Source organism: Ahaetulla prasina, chromosome 1 (genome assembly GCF_028640845.1).
Source record: "Ahaetulla prasina isolate Xishuangbanna chromosome 1, ASM2864084v1, whole genome shotgun sequence".
In the NCBI taxonomy this organism is placed as follows: domain Eukaryota; kingdom Metazoa; phylum Chordata; class Lepidosauria; order Squamata; family Colubridae; genus Ahaetulla; species Ahaetulla prasina.
This window is the reverse complement of record NC_080539.1, coordinates 342,384,571-342,407,197: the sequence shown is the minus strand read 5'-3', so window position 1 is coordinate 342,407,197 and position 22,627 is coordinate 342,384,571. Positions and strand designations below refer to the sequence as shown.

General features: G+C 39.6%; 1 protein-coding gene across 9 annotated transcripts in view; it reads left to right on the top strand.

Moving 5' to 3' along the window:
- CEP170B (centrosomal protein 170B) overlaps positions 1 to 16,021 on the top strand; it is an 84,635-nt gene extending 68,614 nt beyond the window's left edge. For 4 of the 9 annotated variants that reach the window (XM_058162843.1, XM_058162840.1, XM_058162842.1 and 1 more), the window contains 8 exons: positions 3,551 to 3,797; positions 6,068 to 6,227; positions 7,591 to 7,629; positions 9,256 to 9,399; positions 9,582 to 9,670; positions 10,372 to 10,465; positions 10,927 to 10,978; positions 14,908 to 16,021. In XM_058162843.1, coding sequence (XP_058018826.1) covers positions 3,551 to 3,797; positions 6,068 to 6,227; positions 7,591 to 7,629; positions 9,256 to 9,399; positions 9,582 to 9,670; positions 10,372 to 10,465; positions 10,927 to 10,978; positions 14,908 to 15,143 — 1,061 coding nt within the window. In that variant the 3' untranslated portion in view covers positions 15,144 to 16,021. The other 5 variants (XM_058162845.1, XM_058162849.1, XM_058162846.1 and 2 more) reach the window with 4 other exon arrangements.
- Positions 16,022 to 22,627: the final 6,606 nt, after the last annotated feature.

Sequence of the window (22,627 nt, the reverse complement as noted above, 5' to 3'; positions counted from 1 at the left end):
GCTGGCTGAGGAACACTGAAAATTGAAGTCCAAAAGTCTTAAAGTTGCCAAGGTTGGAGAGCCCTGAATTAAAGCCTTTGAATGGCACCACATATAAATGGACTACATAAATAATAGTGCACATGATGGACAGTAAGGACCCAAAGTTATGGATCATGTATTTTGGGGCAAAGTTGCTTATTTCAGTTTTCACCTCAATCTTAATTTTGCCTACTCTTTCTTTCAAATGAATTGGTTTTTGTCTTCTAAAGTTTTGCAGCAATGGCTAACAAGTTTCAGTGTAGAAGTTAAGATTGGGACTCCACACCAATCACCACATGACTAATATTTCTATCCTAACTAATGTCTTGTAAGTTGTGGACTTTCTACTTCATCTGCATTGACTCTAGTTTGTAGAAGGGCAGTTCTACCGGTGTTTCAGCATTCAGTCTTGACTAATATCCTATATAACATGGTTTTGTCTCTTGTGAATTCATTTTGGGGTGGGTGAGACACAAATAAACATAGATAACTTTAAACTGAGTGTTATTTTAGAACCTCACATAGCAGTTCTGAATTAATACTTTCCAAAAACAGATTGGAGTGCAGTCCAACAGTTCTGAAAGTTACAGATAGTCCTCGATTTATAACCATTTGTTTAGTGACTGAAGATGCAGCAGCACTGAAAAAGTGAGCATTTTTCACACTTACAACCATTGCAGCATCCCCATGGTCATGTGATCCAAGATTTGGATGCTTGGCAACTAGCATGTTTTATGACAATTGCAGTATCCTGGTATCATGTGATCACCTTTTGCGACCTTTTGACAAGCAAAGTCAATGGGGTAGCCAGATTCACTTAATAACTGTGTTACTACCTTAACAATTGCAGTGATTTACTTAACAACTGTGGGAAGAAAAGTCATAAATTGAGGCAAAACTCACTTAACAACTGTCTTGCTTAGCAACAGAAATTTGGGGTTCAATTGTGGTCATACGTCAAGGACTATCTGTACATGGTTCAGGAGAGCTGTTACAACAGAAAAAAAAATCAATGGATTGGTCCTTCAGTAAATGCAACCAGGGACATTGATTTCGGCAGGCCTTTGCCTTTAACTCTTCATCATTATGTACAGTGTGAAGGCCACAAACAGCCCCACAGATTTAATCTCTTGTATATAACGTGTGAGACTACCACGTTTCCCTTCTTGCAGAGTTTTCTTTTTCACTCACTGCCTGTTTACGCAATCAGTAATGCTGAAGTAATTAATTCCCCATTGTTTATTAACAAGCCTTAATTCTTGGATGGAGTAAATTAAAATTAAACAAAAAGACTTGGAAAGTTGAAGTCATCTGCAGGTTGCTGTACTTTGCGGAGATAAATAGCCATGTAGTACCAGCCTGTGTCTGTTGGCTTGAGCTTTTAGTGTAGTAGAGACTGGAGATCAGGATAAAGCCTATAATTCAGGAATAAAAACTCTTTTGAAAGAGCTTGATTTTATTTCTGGCATCTCAGAAGATGAACACTTAAGATCCCTTTCTAGCAGTTAGAAAACTGTAGTAAGTTAATGTAGATAGTGTCTAAAACAAGCTAGATTTGTAGTGTCTAAAACAAGCTAGATTTGTTAGCAGTTCGGTAGTTTTCTGGGCGTCAGCATATGATATGGTGTTGCAAGCTGCAGAATCACTCAGTAGTGAGATGCGTGGCATATAAATTTAATAAATATAAACAAGGCAATTCAGAATCAAATGGGTCATTCCATAGCAAAAGGAAAAAAATATAATATCTTATTTAAAATAAGGGCTTTGGCTCACTGACTTTCTTCTTAATTTTCTTTACTGCCATGCTGCCCAGCCACTATAAAGGGTAGAATGCAGACTTAGATTTTTTGTAGGTCCAATCTAATGTTTTGAATTTTTGCTTTCTTTTCCTTTTTCTTTTTGCAGTTTCTATAGTCAATAGTTTAGCTATAAGCATACTGCTGAGAGGATTGAATCATTGTTTTATTAAAATTGTTATCTCCATCTTCAAACCTCTTATAAGCAGCTTTGGAAAGTTTGAAACCACTGAATGAAAAAGAGCAATGCTGAATTGAATACCAATTTAAGAAACCTGGTAGTATGAGGGGTCTAGTATAAGGAGTGGGGTTTGCTGCTTACCAGCACTGATGATGTTACCTAGATTGGGTAATGAAACGTCTGCAAGAAAACAAGCAATCTCAGAGAGCACCAAGGACCTCTTATTTCAACCTTAAGCTACAAATATTCTCCTTTGTTGGAACCTGTAGTATTCCTGACTGTATAAACAAGCCAACCATTTCTGCTTTTCCTGCTGGCTTTAGAGCTACTTACTTGTACTTGGAAATGGAGCCATCTGAAATTAATGATTCCTAAGATGAATACATGGAAGACTAACTTGCCTAATTGTCTCTCTTGGGGCCTTTCGTGCACATTGAGATGAAAATTCCATGCCACGTGTAGAAAAATCCTACCGTGTCAAAGTTTACGGTTATATGTATATCTACCTCGCAAAATATTTTTCGTTAATTGACAAAGATTAATTTAACTTTATGACAACAGACAGATGGGGGATGACCATTTTACCACACATTTCATCACACATTTGTGCTTGATCTGATGAATTATTCCTACTGCTTGAGAGGTTGATCTAAATTGGTTCTTAACCCTATAGGCTGAATTGCTTCTCCCTGGTTGTCTGCCTGTAGCTCTATTCAAGTGTTGGCTATATGAGGAACTAATAAATGTAAGAGCATGGCTCAGTGTGAAACAGTTCATCCCTAATATTATACGTCCATCTAACTCTACCCATAATCTTTGCACATTAGATAAAACTGCAGAAAGGAAATCACCTAAAAGTTCTGAAGAACAGGAATTGGCAACATTAAATTTGATGGAACCACAAAATTAAAAATATACTATAAAAGATAACTGATATCTCAGGAGATCATTAAATTTCTGGTGTTTTTGTATTTTTTTTATATTTTTCAAGACTTTGGACAAGACAAAATCTTTTGAGGTATCATAGTACATGGAAATTGTACTAGAAATCTCTAATGAGATTTCAAATGAAATTTGAAGATTTGGTGCAGTTTGGAGCATTGCTTTATTTTTTCAATGCTTGTGTCATTGCAGTGAAGCCAGGCCTTGTGCTACCTGATTGAGGGGCTGGGGAAAGGGATCCAGTTGAGCATGTAATCAGCTCAGCTTCCAGATGGGATAATATCTCTTCACTGGGGAGCATGTTTTATCAAGCGATGATGAAAACATTAGCAAGTGGCCACCAGATGATTGGAAATAAAGCATATGACAGATGTGTGATAAGTGTGTAATAATTGGGTCATCTACATCCATTCCAGCTGAAGTGCAAGCTATTTGATTTTCACCGATTATAAATCTCTTCCATCTCATGGTATGCACAGAAGTTTTCTTACCCCTTCTTTTCTTGGGCTGATTGCATTTGTGTTATGGCTTTTTTTTTAAGTCTCGTCTTTACTTTTCTTCAATTTTTTCTTCCTTACCACCATCTGAAAACCAATTCATTTTATATAAGCTTCAAGGCGGCGGCATCAGGGCTCAGATTATACTTCCACTTCCGAGGAGGAGTATGGCTCAAATCACAGTTCCCCTAAACACAAACGCTCCCATACCTCAACAGCCACCCAGACTCCCAGGACCCGCGGCTCCGGGTTGAATAAACAGAAGCATAGCAACAGCCGAGAGATGGAAGATGAAGATTATGGTGAACAGGATCCCTACAGTTTCATTGTGCAGACTGCAGAGATAGCAGAAATAGCCAGGTGAGACATAGTTTGGCAATACTTTGAGCAATGGATCAAACAGTTGAAGTGGGCACAGGTGAGAAAAAATAACATTGAATCCAAAGAGAAACTACCCCTGTTTCCCTGAAAATAAGATCAGGTCTTGTTTTCTTTTGGGCCCCAAAATAAGCACTAGGGTTTATTTTGGGGGGTGTCTTATTTTTTTTCCAGGTACGGGAAGCCCACTTTTACTACTCGGTTGCGGTGAGGCAGAAGGCCACGTGGTGCACCAGTGCTGCTGCTGCAAGGCAGGGTGGTGTTGGAGCTGCCCCACATGCCCTGCACCAGCTTACCTAAGGGCCCCCTCAGCCAGGCCATACATGCCCCAACACCTGCCTTGCCTTGTGACCATGGCACCAACAGGCCCAACATGCTCTGTTGCGGATGCGAGCAAGCAGAAGTGGGCTGGTGGCCACGTGGGCTTCTGCTGCATATGGCTGCTGGTGCTGCCGCCTCAAGGCAATTGTCGGGGCATGGATGGCCTGGCTGCGGGGGCCCTAAGGTAAGCTGGTGTGGGGCATGTGGGGCAGCTCCACCATCCTGCCTCCCCTTGTGGCTGTGACACTGTGAGCAACCAGATGGAATGGGTGACTGGCCAGCTGGCGAAGCTCTTAAATAGGGCTTATTTTGGTGGGGGTAGGGCTTATATTAGGCACATGCATAAAACATACTAGGGCTTATTTTCAGGGAAACTTGGAGTTTGGCATTAGATGAACCAATATGGTGAGTATGTTCTACAGTGATTTTACAGCACTTTTTAGCACTTGTTTTAATGGTTCCTCATGTTTCCTGCCATCCACAACACAAGCTTATCATAACTGAGAACAGCTTCATGTTACCATGCTTATCAAAAACTAACAGGAGAAAGAAATTGTACTTTTCCATTCAGCTGCTGCTTCAGCCCCCTGTGCATCTTCAACCCAAGAATGGATAGCCTGTGTTTTTGGCAATAGGGCTTCCACAGATTGGATTGGTTGAAGATCAGCAGCGCAGGTTCTTTTGTTTGTACTTTCAGGTGTGGGACTTGCAAAACTGTAATTATAGGCTCTATAATAGGCAATCTTCAGTCCTGCCACTTTTTATCTGCAGTTATTACTCTTTCCAGCCTTAAAAGCTGTTAAGTTTTTAACCTCCTCCAACATGTTTCAGTTTAGGAAAATGCAAATTTAATTAGCTGTTTAAAATAATAAGTTGAAATGGTTATGTGACAATAATTATACGATTAAAGACAAGTTCCAATTCTGGAAAACCTAACTTTGTAGAACAGGGTTTAAAAACATATAAACCAGAACATTTTGAATTAGGTCCCACAGCATTTGTCACAACTGCATTTTTATTTTCAGATACATTTTACTGCCCTGACATATTTAATGATTTGTTTATTCCAAGCAATTGAGGCAGCAGGGCAGGTAATACAACTACTGGGAATAGCTGGAAAACCTCAAAGTCATTGCTTTTACTTCAGCAGTTGATTGGGAAAATGATCTTCCACTGGCTCAATGGTCAACTCAGGGTCCCTTGTTCTGTTGGTCCCATGTCCCTGCTGGACTATAGGACAGGCTGGTGTCTGAAATCTGAAACCTTGAAAGTGACAATACTAAGTTAGATAGATCAAATTTAGGTTCAACATATAACTGTTTTCTAAATACTTCGTAATTTTTGATGTCCTATGGCATGGTTGCATAGTCAACCTTAATTTGACTCACTAGATCACAGTGTAATATAGATTTTGGGCCTTTCCCATTGCCATTCTGGTTGAGATTGATGAGAATGAAAATCTGGAAGGCACTTGTAGTCTATCCTTTATAGTAATTTTCTTCATGACATAAGTACAGATCTTCAATAAAACACTCCTTTTATGACCCTGTAATCCCTTAATTCGAGGTAGAGTTGGGGCACTGAACCAGCTGAGCATTTACTGTCCATATGCCTTTCTGATACTTACATGGCGATATTTTTAATTTGCGCCCGAGGAGAGAAACATCTGCGGCTACCTAGGATTGAACTCCCAATCTTATGAATGAGAGATGAACATCTTCATTATTAGGCCACACTGCTCAAATACAATTCTTCAATATCAAGTAGAAAAAAAATTACATAAGAAACATTTTTTATAGTTTTTAAATAGCAAAACTAGACCCAGTGTGTTTTTCTAATTGAATATAATTAGCATCTAGATTAAATTTTATATGCTTCCATGTCATTAAAATTTATCAGCCCTGCTTAAAGTGTTCATACCATTCTTTTAGATTAAGCCAAACCTTGGTAAAAGATGTAGCAATCCTTGCTCGAGAGATTCATGATGTTGCTGGAGATGGCGATTCCCAGAGTTCATCTGGAACAGGCCCAAGTACTGCCCACAGTTCTGTGCCTAATACCCCTGCTTCAACCATCTCGGCAAGAGAAGAGGTATGGGAGCTGCTTAAGGTTGGGAATGAGTGGGTGCAACTTCATTGGCCAGAAGTCCAGCCTGATTCATAATAAAGCACTCAATTATTTTCATATGCAAGCAAGGTTATCTCGATATATGGTTATTCTGTACTGAAATGGTAAACTTCTTGTGACATACCCGTGTTGCTAAATAGCGGAATTCAGCTATGAAACAGCTGATTTTAGGATTTCTGTCAGTCATAAGGTTTGTGGCAAAAAAAATTCACCCTAAAACCCCAAAACCTGGAAGAGAGGGTCTTTTTTAAAAGCAATGATTGGATAAACCATTGTGTTAAACTTGTATAAAAGGCACAACCAAGAAAAACATGACTCATGGTTTCAGTCATATCTGATCCATATGAACATTGTAATATTGGAATTTTTTGGAATGTGCCTTCCAGCATGGGTGAAGGGGCAGCATTAAAACAAGCTCTGGAAAAGTTAAAATTCCATTGATAATTGGAGTAAGAGATTACAAATATTTTGTAGGCCTGTGCCTCTAAATTTTCCTCAGAGGATGAGAGACCTTTTGCATACTGAATGTCTCAGCTTGTTTTCCTTTAATGTGTTTAACCCATTGCCTATTATTTCATCGGCTTTATCCAAACCCAAAATTAAAATAAACCCAGAAGATCGATTGTATATATTTAAATTGCCATGTATATTCACTATCAAGATCTAAAACTACCCCTTGTAATTATAGAAATGAGCCCACTTGGGACCAGATTAACATTTAGGCATTTAAATGGAATTGATTGCCACATTCTGGTTTCTATTCTGGAGAACTCTCCCCCTGATCTCCCACCTCCAGCCTTGGGCAGTGAGTTGAAGAAGAGGACCCCCAAAGTCCCTTCCAACTCTATAATTCAGTCCCAGTACTGCACTGTCCACACATCTGGGTGTGGTAAACAAGAATGTTTGAAACCCAGCACTTTGTATTATTATTATTATTATTACTATTAGTAGTAATGCCATACGAATTGTTACATTAGCCACAGTGCTATTGCAAAGTAGTAGTTTGCTACCAATTTACCAGCTCGGCTCATGTGCTTCCCAAGATGTGCCACAGGAGGGCAAGCTAGTACCAGCTGCATTTATTTGTGTTTAGGGCTATGAGATCTAGGCTGCTAAAATTAAGATGACCACTATATGGAAGCAGGGAGTTATAGACATCTTATGGTTCTCTGGTAGCACTAGATGTGATGGGTATTGTTATTTCTTTGATTTGTTTTGGCCTTTTTGATTGTGCTATCCTCTACTTTGCATTTAATTCTTCTAATCTTATGGTCAGCACTGACGGCTCTATATCCCTCCCTCCCCCTCTTCCTTTCTTTCAATACAGATTGCTCATTCAGCTTTGCAGGCAGCAATTCCATATCAGGTGCATTTTCCATCCCACTTAATATTCTGCTTTAAAACCTTTTAGTGTTCTTTTTTTTCTTTATTTCATTTTTTCATTCTTTTCAGCTTTCTTATTTTTTCTTATCCTTCTTTCGAATCTTAAATTTTCTTTCACCAAGATTTAGAGCTGAATCCCTATATTTTTTCCTCACCTAGTTATATTCAAATAAATATAACGCCTAAGGAATTACAGATAGTCCTTGACTTGTGACCACAATTGAATTGCGGAATTACAGTTCTGCATCATGGCAGTTATGAAGCAGGTCATCATGTGACCGACCTGATTTCATGACATTTTTTTGTGGTGCTCGTTAAGTAGATGGTCATAAATCGAACACCATGGTTGTTAAGTGAACACTGTGATCGCTAAACAAACCCATTGTTCACACATTGGTTTTTTCTGGAAACTAGAAGTAACTAGGGCATTGCAGATAGCTATACGTGCAGCCCAATTGCTAAATGCCTAAAACATGATCTCATGACTGGAGAGGTGTGTGTGGCCTGGATGCCGAAACTTTGAACCCAGTTTGTAAGCAATTTTTGGGGTGTTCATTGTAAGTTTGAAGGGTCACTAAGCGAGGACTACCTGTACTCATTTGGGAATGATCATTTCTTCCCCCCTTCTCCCTAAAACTCATTACCTCCACATGACCCGCATACATTGCATAAAACCATGTCATGGTATGGGCAAGTTTAGATGTCACACACTTACTGTGTTTGTTGAATGCGCAGAAGGGAGGGCATGTGTGCTACCTTTGCCCTTCAGATGTGTTTATGCATTCAGAGAAGCCCTGTCTAAGTGACCTATCATATACAATTGCAACTGCATGCATATATAGGTTTATTCTTGTAATTGTGAATCCTGCCCTGTTTGTATTCCTCGTTTACTTTTCATGGGGTTCCAGTCAGTCTTCCAGGATACTGAAGTTGGAGGAAGTGCCGCTAGGAATGGATCCATTGTAGGGGCTTTAGTAAAATTGCAAATATGCATTCTAAAAAGCTCCATGAGTAAAAAAAATGATGTCTAACTAGGATTATGCACATGGAAATCTTAAGTGTATTTCACATTCATATTTCTTAAACAGCAAAAAAATAAAAACCCCAACCCTCTTTAAAGGAAAGTTTTAATTGATAGAATGACTAAGTCCATTGAATGTGGATGGTCTTCTACAGTTGCATAATTTTTAATGTAACATTTCATCTGATGCTAGTTTGTGTTTTGAAATGAGATTGTAATATTTTGGAAGGATTGAATAGTGCTAGTGAAAATGACACTCCTATATTGGATACTACAATATTCACTAAAGATATGATATCATTTCTATTGTGAATTTTGCCACCATTTGCAGGCAGTGACATAAAGCTGCAGTAAGTAAACAAACTACTTAATATTGAATCACTGGATAAATTGTGCAATGCTTTATAGAAATGAAGAAGACAAACTCAACACTATGTGTCATTTTCAGTAGCTTCTCTGCATGTAATGTGTTGCTCCCACTTAGATGAAGAAGACTGGTATTACAAGATCACACCATAGTTGCTTGTTACTTTTTTCTTATATTGTCCACTAGATAATTCAATTCAGCATTTATTTTTTATTCTTAAGCTGGTACAGCATATACCAGAAGCAAGTCTAAACTTCCAAAAGGTGCCTCCTGGTTCATTGGGATTCCGTGATTTTGACCAAAATATGAATGACAGCCGGGAGGAGGATATCACAAAAAGAACACGGATAAGAAACAGGGAAGAGGCAAGTGTATTTCCATTTCATGGAAGTATAGGAAATTAAATTCCTCCATATCTAAGATATGGACGTATGAAACTTACTTCCGAATGAGATCACCAATTCCATGAATAACTGGGTGAAGGTTATCAAAAATACTCACATTAAAAATGCTGTCTTTGAAATTTGTTTTGGTAATTGTATTCCAGGTGATCTTTGACAATTTGATGCTAAATCCTGTGTCCCAGTTATCTCATACCATTCGGGAAAATACAGAAAATTTGGCAGAGAAAATGAAGTGAGTGTATGGTGCCAATCTACCGTATATAGCTCTCTTGTGTAACCACTTATGGATCCTGGAGACTAGCATTTCATACCAGAGTTAGAAAAATGACACTGATTAATACTGGCTCTCAATTTAGGAGAGAATTAAAATGATCATTTGTATCTTGGTTAGGATATTAAATTTTATATCATAGTCTTGAACATGGCTCCTTGAACTCTTGGAACTTATTTCAAATAATCATGCTTGGAATTTATCCAATAAGATTTAAATATTAATAATTAACTTACTTTTTAAATCAATTAACTGACTGAATATGCTTTTAAATGGCCAGTATTTCAGCATAGATAATTTGATAATTTGGTATAGATAATTTGTAGCATTCAGGTATACTGAAGCATAGGATACAGAGATATACATATAAAAAAGACTGTGGTTGAATCACTACTATAAAACATTTTATTTTTATAAAGTGGGATATAAAATTCTGTTAAGTGGGTATCCATATCAAGCCAAACCTGGGTGACTTTAGAAAAGCTAAGCAGTGTCAGACTTGGTTACTACTTGGATGGGAGACTTACCAGAAAAAAACTGGGAATGTATTAGTCATGTGGCCATTTTAAGGAAACATTTATCGGTAGCAATAAATAAACGCACCTATTTCTGAAGGTTTGTTTTATACTTTGGAAGTAACATCATTTATGTATTTGTATCAGAATACTGTTCCAGAATACTGAGAGGACATGGGAAGAAATGGAAGCCAAAATTAATTCTGAAAATGAAGTGCCAATTTTAAAGACATCAAACAAGGTGGGAAATATTTTCTTAAATTATGTGCTTTGCAATCTTGCTATTAAAAATATCCATTGATGAACTTGTTGGATTTATATATACAGACGTTTAAGTCTTGGAATGAATCTGAAAGTCAAAAATCAAAATGTGGAATTAGCTCAGGATTTGGACTTTAATGTTACTTCTTTTTATTTTTGAGGAAGCATGTAAATAAACATATATTCTACTGACAAGATTCACACTGTGGAACTCAGCATTTGAATTTTAATATAATATAATGAAAATTAAAGAGTTTTGAAATTGAAATCCAGCTGTAAATCTTTAAAAGTAAATTTAAAGAAAATATTTTGGTATGTGCTGTTCAAAACAAGATAGATCAAGTATGAAACTAGGTATAAATTGATTTAATTGAATTTTTAAAAATGTCCACTACAGGCTTATTTTGCTAAAGTTCATCAATGTTTAATTTTTAAATCTAGGAAATCAGCTCTATTTTGAAGGAGCTTCGCCGAGTCCAAAAGCAACTTGAAGGTTTGTAATATTTGTCTTCATATATCTTTTTTTGATGTAAATGATTAGCCTTACATAGAATATGATTAAGGTTTGAAAAACAGAAAGCTGGAGATGTTGCCCACATGTCATGTGTTGGAGTGTAAAATAAGACTTACTTTGGTCTTCAGATAAAACAAAATGTCTGCTGAGCAACTTCAAGTGAGGATCTGTAGAGATTCTCAGTCATCAAGGTCGTGGCTGTCCCAAAGGTGTTTTTTCAGGAGGCAACTGGACTTTCTTGTTTTTCTTTTGAAGATGTTTCGCTTCTCATCCAAGAAGCTTCTTCGGCTCTGACAGGATAATGGGGAATGGAAGGATTTATATTCCTTCTATTCAAGTGAGGATGTATGTATATCTGCGTTCAAGGGGTGTTGCATTCTACTGGTATAGAATGCAACCAGTTGCTTGGTGCATATGCCATCACTGCTTCATGAGTTGCACTGGCTGCTGATATGCTTTCAGCTACAATTCTGGGTGCTTCAATTTAATTCACCTTTAAAACCTTTCTGTTGTGTTTTGCCCGCTCTCACAGCAGCTGGGGCCTTCTTATCTGCTCCCGAACACGGAGGAATGTATGCCTCCCGTTCCCAGTCCTGGCTCCATGCCCAGACAAGCTGAAGAGGAGGGGGCACCTCCCGGTCCCAGCCCTGGCTCCATGCCCAAGCAGGCTGCAGAGGAGGGAGCACCCCCCGGCCCCAGCCCTGGCCCATGCCCAGGCAAACGGAGCAGCTAGACCCCTCCCCCTCCTCCACAGCATGTGAGCCTGAGGAAGGTTTATTTCCAACAGCTGCTGATTCGAGTGACCCTCGCATCAGAAGACTGGATAGACGGAGGCAACAGAAGGAAGGGAGGGGCAGGCCTTAATGAGTGCTGAGTCATGGAGCCACACCCCATGGCCTATATAAAGGATCTGCTTTCTGGCAGTCTCTGAGTCAGGCAAAGTCGAACTTATCTTGCTGAAGTCACTTTCTGGTCTCCTGCCTGCTCTGAGGACTTTGCTAGGACTTTGGGCAGAGCTGCAGAGGCAAGCCTGATTCGGATTTCCCTGACCCGGCCGTCAGCGGAGGAGTGGGACACGACACTTTCTTGGCTTATGACTGTCTCTCCCCAACTGTCTCTGCCTGTCTCTGCCTGCCTTCTGTAAAGCTTTTGACTCAGTGGTACATGACAGACTTCTAAAACTAAAATCCTATGGCATCTCCGGACCTCTCCATAATTGGATAACTGCGTTCCTGTCAAACAGGCAACAAGTGGTCAAAATAGGCAGTGCCCTATCAAATCCTGCTCCTGTCAATAGCGGTGTCCCCCAAGGCAGCATTCTAGGACCAACACTCTTCATATTATACATTAATGACCTCTGTGACCATATTATAAGTAATTGTGTTCTCTTCGCCGATGGTGTTAAACTATTTAACACTACCAACAATGCGGCTACCCTTCAAAAAGACCTTGACTTTGTGTCAGATTGGTCAAAAATTTGGCAACTCCAAATCTCAACCAGCAAATGCTCTGTCTTATACATTGGAAAAAAGAATCAGAACACTAAATACAAGCTTGATGGACATTACCTTGTAGATGACCCTCACTCCGTCAAAGACCTTGGAGTTTTCATATCAAACGATCTAAGTGCCAAAACCCATTGCAACTACATAGCAAAAAAGGCTTTAAGAGTTGTAAACTTAATCTTGTGTAGCTTCTTCTCCAGAAAGATTACACTACTAACCAGAGCATACAAAACATTTGCTAGACCAATTCTCGATTACAGCTCACCTGTCTGGAACCCACACCTCATTTCGGACATTAATACAATTGAGCATGTCCAGAAATATTTTACAAGAAGAGTTCTCAGCTCCTCTGATCCCAACAAAATACCTTATGCCACCAGACTTGAAATCCTGGGTTTAGAAAATTTAGAACTCTGCCGCCTTCGGCATGACCTGAGTATAACTCATAAAATCATCTGCTACAATGTCCTTCCTGTTGAAGACTACTTCAGCTTCAACCACAACAATACACGAGCACACAATAGATTTAAACTTAAAGTGAACCGCTCCAATCTTGATTGTAGAAAATATGACTTCAGTAACAGAGTTGTTAATGTCTGGAATGCACTACCTGACTCTGTGGTCTCTTCCCAAAATCCCCAAAGCTTTAACCAAAGACTATCTACTGTTGACCTCACCCATTCCTAAGAGGTCTGTAAGGGACGTGCATAAGAGCACCAGCGTGCCTACCATTCCTGTCCTAATGTTCCCTTTGGTTGTATCCAATTTGTATGGTTATTTCATGCTTATACTTATATATCTGACTGAGATGGTGTAGGGTTTCCTGCCTGGGCAGGGGGTTGGACTAGAAGGCCTCCAAGGTCCCTTCCAACTCTGTTGTTATGTTATGTTATATTGTTGTGTTTGACAAATAAATAATAAATAAAAGTAAAAGTAAAAGTAAATAAAATAAATAAAAAATAAATAAAAGTAAAAATAAAATATGCCCCAAGTACTCTCAGTTAAAGAATATCCATAAGGCCTTTGTAATTTGGTTTTGTCCCCAAGCCCAGGGCCAAAAGCATGTGATAGAGCCTATCTCCTACCTATGGTATGTGTATGCAGTAATTAGTTGGATGATGCCCAACTACTGTGTATTTTATTTTTATATTGTGTATTATGTGTATTATGTTAAGTTGCAAAGCTTTCTAGATCAGCTTTCAAGTTGCCATAAGCAGGAGGGGGGAGAGGGGAGAAGAGGAAGAACTGACAGAGCTGCTCTGCTGCCCCAACTGAAAACGCATTCCACACATGCCTTTCTCCAGATTGTATTCTAGGTTACGGGAGTCAGCAGGAGGGGTGGGGTTTTTACAGCCCACCAACGTGGTCCATTGGAGAATGTGATTTATGACATGCCCAGGGAGGAGGGGGGTGTTGTCCCTCGTCCTCCCTCCTCTCGTCAGCCGGGCCCCTCCCTCCCTCCTCCTCCCGGGCCTGCTATCAGATTCAGAGTCTGATAATGAAGAGGAACGGCCTGGCATGCCTCCAGCCCCCAGCCCTGGCCCCATGCCTGGAGGGGATGTCAGGAATGAACAAACAAACCTCACTCACACGCAGCCATCAGAGGAAGTCAGCCACAGATTGGAATTACCTGGGCCTACTCCTTCTGACCCCTCCCTTTCTCAAACAGCAGAAGACAATCTAAAGTGGGAGGATCCTCGCTTCCGGAGATCTGAGAGGCAGAAGGAAGGGAGGGGCAGGCCTGGATAAGTGCTGAGTCATGGAGCCACACCCCATAGCCTATATAAAGGATCTGCTTTTTGGCATTCCTTGAGTCAAGCAAAGTCTCATCTGGTTTGCTGAAGTCACACCTTGGATTCCTGCCTGCCCTGAGAAATCTGAAAGGAATTTGGCAAAGCTGCAGAGGCTTCCCAGACCCAGTCGTCGGAGGGGGAGGGGGACACAACAAGGGGAGACAGGGTCATGGGGCCCCAGAAAGTACGTGGGATAAGAACTGACTCCATTTGAGTAATTGCCAGAATGTTGCTCCTAATAAATGACTAGATTTCTTTTGAAATTTGGCTCGAGGCTCATGAATTAACTAGGGCATCTTTCGGAAACTTTACATATTTTATGTATTTTATTGTAAGCCACCTGGAGTCACATATATGAGAGGGGCAGCAATATAAATCAAATCAATATAATTCAGTCTTCGCAAAGCAGCTATCACAGAATGAGCTTTCATAACATTAAATACTGTTTCTGCCTGGAGATCATACTTCTGAATTGGAAGCCATTCACTGTCCATGCTCTCAGTTGTTGCTCAGCTATCAAATATCAAGGAAAAAAGTAGGTTAGAATTTAGTAAGAGTAATCTTACTAATATTACTTTAGTAATCATGCTTCTTTTTTCCTTTTTGGCAGTTATAAACGCCATCATTGACCCAAGCGGGAACTTGGATTTGCTCACCAATAACAAGCCCTGTTCTGTGCTACAACCTGAAGCAGCTAAAGTCAGGACTGCCAACAACACTTCCGGATCTGTGTTGGAGTCTTTGTCACCTGTCAAGAAAATGAATTACACTCAGAAATCGAACTTTGGGCCTACTGGCCTGCAGGATAAAACATTTGTTCCAGAAGGGGAGAAATATGTGATCTGACAGAATATTTTCTATTGCTTATCCTGTAGTATGTCATTTACTGTGGCGTTTAGTATTGCATATGAGTTGTGTGTGAGTGGTTGTGGGCAAGTCCACGTGGAACAGTTGTTTAGATTGTTAGCACATTGCACAAAATGGGGGGAAAGGTACAATCTCTGCTATGTGGGCAGTTGAAGTTTGGGTGAAGCCCTTTGTGGGGAAGAAAGGCTAATGGTGTGGAACGACACATCCACAAGAGAATTTTTTTTAACAGAAAGCAATTCGGTGTGCCATTCTTCTATTGTGCCATAACAAAGCAGACCTTGCATATTCTTCATTCTCTATTGTTGAAGCTCTGATATGTTCTCAGATATAGCCTGTTCATAGCAATTGGTTGAGTTGTATATAGAATCCATTTTGAAAATATACTTTTTGAGACAGTGGATAGCTGGTGCTGTATAATTAATTTTAAATACGGAGTATTCAAATGGTTTGGTCAGGATTTATTTTTCATACTGTCAGGTAAAGTGAGGCAGCATAGCTTACTTTTACAGATTCAGGAGCAGTTGCCTGAAAATGTCTTTGAGGAGGAAGCAAAGAGGATATTGAATAATTTTGCTTCCAGTCATACAGCTTTCACTGTTCCACTGGTTAAAAGAGTGGAGACGAGAGCTGTGAAAATGGCTGCATTGTTTTCTGTATGTGATTCATTTGAAAAATTCCAAATAAGTAGTTCTGTAGGAGAGGATTCAATGACCAAATCAGGATTTTGTATAGCCGGGTTGCCAAATTCTTACTGTATCATGTTAGTCTTCATGTAACAAAGGATTTATGTGCTCTGAATATTTTTTTTATATGCTATCTAAAAAGGGGCATAAGAATAAATGTTCCACAACTGGGCAAGTAGTCACCATGTCTCCCCAGCACTTTGGTGATAAGGTTTACACATAGTCCTTTTAACCATGGCCTGTTAATTAAGACAGAATATCTGAACTGACACAAGACTCATCTATAAACCACAGTAGTAACATGATCACAACTTGCTAAGCCACCTGTGGCTTGTTTGATTTGGGTTTAGCATGATGCTTAAGCTTAAGCCCAAGAGTGGGTACTTGTGCTTAACCCAATTGTGTGGATCTCATTTTGCTTATGTGGATGAGCCATTCTGGACCATGGACAGCTTTGTGCAGTTAATGGCTTAGTAAAATTTTAACAGGGGTCAGTTTAAATGCATTCTTTAAAACTTTAAGCCAATATTCCCTGGTTGTGTATGTGTAGATGGGGGGGGGAGGGGGGAGGGCTCTGCAAAGCTTAAGGTACAGGTACCAATTTTGCCTATAAATTGCACAGTAACACAATGTATTTCCAAATCATGGCTCAGGCTACCATCTCCCTTTTGGGACTCAGGCAGAGCAGAAAAATATAGTTTGGCTGCTAGGCAGAAAAAGTTGCTCATCCTGGCTTGTTGTGTAGTATGGATCTAAGCTAACCACAACTCAGCATGTGTATACTTGGTCTGAATTTCACTGACATTCATGCACTATTTAAAGAGCAGAAAGGTACAGGCCTTTTTTGTACCTCTAGGAAAACAGTTTTGAGCAGTAAAAAACAGATTTTCTCCATATCCATGTAGTTTCAGGGTTTGGGGGTGGATCTTCAACAAAGTATGCTCAACAAGCCCCCATGAGATGATCCTCTCATGCTTGGTTCAATGTTAATGGGTGTTCCATGCAACATGAGAAAAGTATTATTAGACCAGTGTTTCTCAACCTTGACTGCTTGAAGATGTGTTTGAAGCATTGATAGTTTGCAGCTTGAAGTTATGCTGACTAGGGAATTCTGTGAGTTGGAGTTCACACATCTTCAAATTGCCAGAGTTGAGAAACACTGCAGTAGAAATTATGCTGAACTTTTGGTTCCATCAAAGAGCGGATTTCTCTGACCTTCGGAGCTGGTCATATGGAATCCCATATCCCTTTCCATTCCAAATTATAAGATGGGGACTAAAAAAGTTGCCACAAATAATGGCGATATTGTAGCTGTTGCCTTAAAATTGTTCAAGTGAATGTAGATCCTGGGGTATATCTTGGAAATTATACAACAGAGTTTTAGTTTATTGTAGTTTCTAGGAGAATGTAAGTAAACTAATTTGCTCCAATATTCAGTGTTATCCAATATTCCTATCCTGGGAATTTGAGCATCTAAGAACAAAAAGCATGAAGTAATACTTGCCTCCTCCATTGACCAACTCCAAAACAATTTCTAATATTGGTGCCATCATTTCTTGAACCTTGATGCTAAAACTTGTTTGGCTAATGATGTGTCAAGTGAGTAGTGCAGTATTATAATTGCCTTATGTCTGCCCATTATAAACTTAATACCAATATCAAGAATAACTTTGCAAACATTTTTAAATGCCCTTTTTTCCAATTAAAATGAATTGTCCATTTGTCAAATCAGCAATGGTTTAAATAGAACAGCACTGTTAACTATTTGAAATACTTATTGATATCACTTGACACACAAGGAAATGTTTTTATAACATCCATTTCATTTCTAAACAATTTTTGAAGGCCACCAGATTAAATACAGTTGAGAAGTGAATTCAGTTAAGAAATGAATACAGCTGAGAAACGAATGCAGTATAAAACTACTGTACTGACAGTAATTTATTCAGGTGTGAAAATGATGGATCGTGTGAATATATCCTACAAAGCAGCGGTCCCCAATCTTGGCGGCCTGGCGGGTGGTGGGAGGAGAACCGGGTTGTGCGAGTGGCAGGCCCGCAGCTCAACTTGCATGAGTGGTGGGCTGGTGCACACACCCACATACACATACAGCTTGAGTAAGTTGAGCTGCGTGCACAGGTGTATACGCACTGCCCGTCTGTTCACACAAGTTGAGGGTGTGCGCATGTGTACCGGCCCGCTGCTCACGTGGTCCTTTTCTGAATAGGTCACGGACCGGTAGTGGGCTGCAGCCCGGGGGTTGGGGACCCCTACTATAGAGAACATATTTAAAATGTTAAATTCTAGTAGAAGTAAAATTGGTTTGGAAAATGAATGAAAAAATTCAAATTAGTTGCTCAGAGGAAATCTTTGCTATATAGTTGGATTTTACTTGATTGTGCACGGGTTTAAATAATGTAAATGCTGCTATTGATGTTGAGGCACCAAATAAAAGTTGCCAGTACTTTTCCCATTAAAAACTGATCCAGTTACAGATTCATTTATACAACTTCTGTTTAATTGTACCTGATGGTCACTTGTAAACTTGTATCTGAGTCATAGAGATGTCACATGTCGATTCTTGCTGCTCACCACATTCTCCACCGTCTTTAACAACCCAAACCTTGCAAAAACATCAACATTCTTCGCCTTAATTATTGATATCACACTAATCCATATTTGCCAGCTCCAAGTCTACCTTAGATTACCTTCCAAATATACTGTTGTAGAGAGAAAGACTGAGTTTGAGTAAGCATAGAAAAAACCCCTAGAAAAACACTTTTGTATTTATGCCATCTTCTCAGTCAATTTTTCCCAACAGAATGAATTGCAAATTCATAGAATGTAGAATTCTCAAAGTTCCCAGGCAACATTTATCTGGGGAATTCTAGAAAATGCAGGCTTAACACATGTGGAAGGACGTTCACATCTGAGCATATGTTTTATAAATTTTCAAGCCTAAGGTGAGGCATTTGTCTTAGTCCAGTGCTACATCTATGTATGAACATCCCAAAGGCATGGACATAAAAGTCTGGTTTGCTCACAAGTAGCAAAAAAGATTTGAGCTTTCCTTACATATAAAATTAAAAATTGAAACAAACTAAGGTTATACAATTAATATATTCCAAATAGATTGCATATTACGTTAGATGCACTTAAGTCAAAGAAGAAGCCACGTGGCTTTGATATCCTCATATTGGATCCCTCTAGTGCAATATGCATACAGCCTGTTAAACATTTAATCCCAGTATGTGGGTGCAATCTACAGTAGGTCCCATTTATTTGACATTCTGATTAGCAGAAAGTCAAATGGGACCTACTTGCTGATACACAGTTTTTTATTTATTTAATTAAAACCTTTTCATTTGAAGTTTAGTTACAAATGTTTGATTTCTTAAGAGTAGCTTAAAAGATTTTGGGGGAGGGGAACAGCTTATCCCTCTTAGGTTAAAATGACTGATAAAGATTGAATGAGTATGATTCATTGAGATAATGTTTATCTGTTTGAAAAGAATGCTGTCATTCTCACTGGTGGTAATAACAACAACAACAACAACAGCAACAACAGAGTTGGAAGGGACCTTGGAGGTCTTCTAGTCCAACCCCTGCCCAGGCAGGAAACCTGTAATACTACCATACAGTCTGAGAGTGTGCAGTAATATAAATGTGCTAAATAAATACATATATAAAAACACTGAATGAAAGCAGTTAATGGAAATTTTTGCCCATCTCAAAGTTTTTGTATAGATTTCAAGCAGAGGTGTGTGTGCGTATGATTCTGCACATTTGCCAATGCAGATAGTCCTTGCTTTACCACAATCAAGACTGGCAACTCTGTTGCTATGCCATACAATTAAGCAAGACATCACATGACTACAAATTATAATTTCATGCCAGCTTCTTCATTGACTCTGCTTGTTGGAAGTTAGCTGTGAATCATGTGAATGGAAATCAACTCTGGGATACCGCATTATCATAAATTCAAAGGCTGTCTATAAAGTTAGTTTTTCAGTGCTGTCATTACTGCTAAATAATTGCTAAACAGGGCAGTTGTTAAGTGAGGACTACCCCCATGGCTGGGTTCAATTCAAATTAGGAAAAAATTCAGAGGCAAGTTTTCAAGAATGACCAACTGTGTACATTAGCAGAAGGAATAACTTGTTTTCATTTCACCTGAAAGAAATGGATTGGGTAAATGTTTTTCTACATCACATGAAAGCAATCCAATACAACCTGTGTACCCAGGAAGGCTTTGAAACCAATTGGAAATGATAAATCTCTTTACATGATATCTTAGACCTTAAATGCACACTTCAGATTAAGCTATACAATGAGTGTCTTAAATATATACATTTAAAAAAATCTAATGTGTGTATGTCCCCAAGTCATCCTTACATGAAACAAAGGAAATGTTTGCCCTGAATGTTTACAGATACCTACTTTTGAAAGAAGTGGGAGTGTAAGTTGCTACTGATTTTTCACTTTTGTAAATGGATTCCTTCCTTCCTTCCTCCCTCCCTCTCTCCCTCCCTCCCTCCACAAATGAATTCCTGATCTTGCCATTGTCAAAGTCCAGAAAACTGTTCACTTTCTGTTGTGTCCCCTGCTCAGTGGTGCCTAAGCAACTGCTGGTTGTTACTCTGCTGAAACTGTTTTCCACTGTTAAAAACATTTTTTCACAGCTATCATTGTATTAGATCTGCATGCCACACTGAAGCAAGCTGAGCTGTATGAGAGTTATTGAAATTCAGCTTTGTGTAACTCAAAACTGTTTCAGTGACTTCCATTTTTGGTTCATCTTTTACTTCATTTTGATGTCCTCTTTGAAATACTGTGTCTAATTATAAGATCCATCTGATTCCTGCAGACCTTCTATGGGATGCTTCCCCCCCACCCTTTGTCTTAGATTTTTTTTAAAAAACCCAGTAATTTATTTTGCTTGACAGGCAGTTTATCTGTACCCTTTTGTTTCTGAATAATGTGGATGTCTTTCAAACCAAAATAAATGGTTATTTTATATCATTTTATCACAAATTTGCTATTATAAATCATTCTCATACCAGGCTTATACAAAGTTAGAGGCCTGAGCTAATCTCTTTGGAGGCTTCAGGTTGGGAAAGGTAAGAAATACACACCTGTTTGAATCTATAGGAACAGATTTTCTTTTTAAGGTTCCAAACATCTTTCTGACTATAAAATGCTGGATAGCAAAGGAAGGAAGAAATAAATAAATCCATAGCAAGCAAGAGAAGGATTAGAGAATTGCTGCTGCTCTCGTCTTCCACCATTCACTCACCTGATGTGAGCTTGGAGTAAACATTTTTAGGAGCCAAAACAACAACATCCCTATGGAAGGGGTGGGGGTGGAATAGAAACATGCTAGAAGGAACTGCAAGACTGCTCTGCTTCTCCCAAAACTCCCATGAGAGCTTTATATGATACATAGAGGCACAACATTGCATATTGAATGAAATAAAATAGGACAATTAAAGAATCTCGGAGAAAAAACCCTTTGGTGGATACAATCTTGAATAAGACTACTGCATGCTGCAGAATTTAGTTTTCAGGTTCCATTGGGTGATCATTGTTGCCTTTTTCCTCACCTTAGTCTCTTCATCTCTAGCAGTCTCCTTGAACTTCCATTGAATTTCAAAATTCCTAGATTACTGCCTGCCTTTCCTTCTCTGTCTCCAGCAGTGGTTTAGGATCTATGCGAAAATGATCTGCAAGATTAGATCAGTAGAGAAAGTCCTATTCTGCTAGGTCAGACCTAGGCATTTTATGGGCCTGAGCCATATCTGGCCCTTTGACTCTCCTTATCCGGCCAGCATGAGGTCAATTGGAAGTTAGAAAATAAAATGTAAATAAGTAAGCTGCAGGGAGTGGGAGAAGCAGCTTCTTTAGGCGGCCAGCAAGAGAAATCTTTTCTGCACCTGCAGCAGAAGAGCAGGAGCCAGGCTGAGGCAAAGGAGGCAAAGCTTCATGCTCCCTCCTCCCTCAACACATGGGTGACACTGGCAGCAGAATTAAGTTCAGCTTATTGGTTTGGTCCTCCACAACAATCTCATGTGGCTCCTTTAGAGAATTCGTTTCCCATGCCTGTGCCAGGTGGAAAATTTATCAATGAATGGCAAGAGTTGCCCCTCCTCCCCTTCAGCACAAAAAAGTTGGCATGAAATCTGTGTGGCCTGCCTATAAAATATTAAGAGGACTTACAGACCGCCAGTTCAAACAGACCTCTCCTTTATTCACGAACAACAGGAAGGGTAAAATACACGGCTCTAACGGAGCTATAATACACAGAACTGAACTGAATAACCGCTGACAGACTTCAGCACCCTGGCTAGCTAGCTGTCAAAACGCCAGCCAATAGGAACTCCCTCGGTTTCCCGCTCTTTCGGTTGCCGGCGCTTCAAACACTCTGATTGGTCGTGAGTCATCCTGGCTGCAACCGGTCGTAGGTGTGAGGACACAACACCCTCACCTCGGATCGCGCAGTCATAGTCAGCCAAGTAAGCTGGCTGACGACGGCCACGATTGGAACGTCTGAGTACAACCTGCGGCGGAGGAGAGGAAGGCACTTGACTGTCCTTGTCTTGAACGGACGTCTCCGCCAATGGACAGCGCCCATTTGCAGCCGGCCCGGAAGTATCGTCAGGTAGGACTTCCGATATTGTGTCTTTCTGGATTGCTGGGAGCTCCGGTGAAGTGCTTTGAGATGCATATTCTGCTTGTGGTGCCAAATTGGGCGTCGGGTCATCACTATTGGCTGGGATA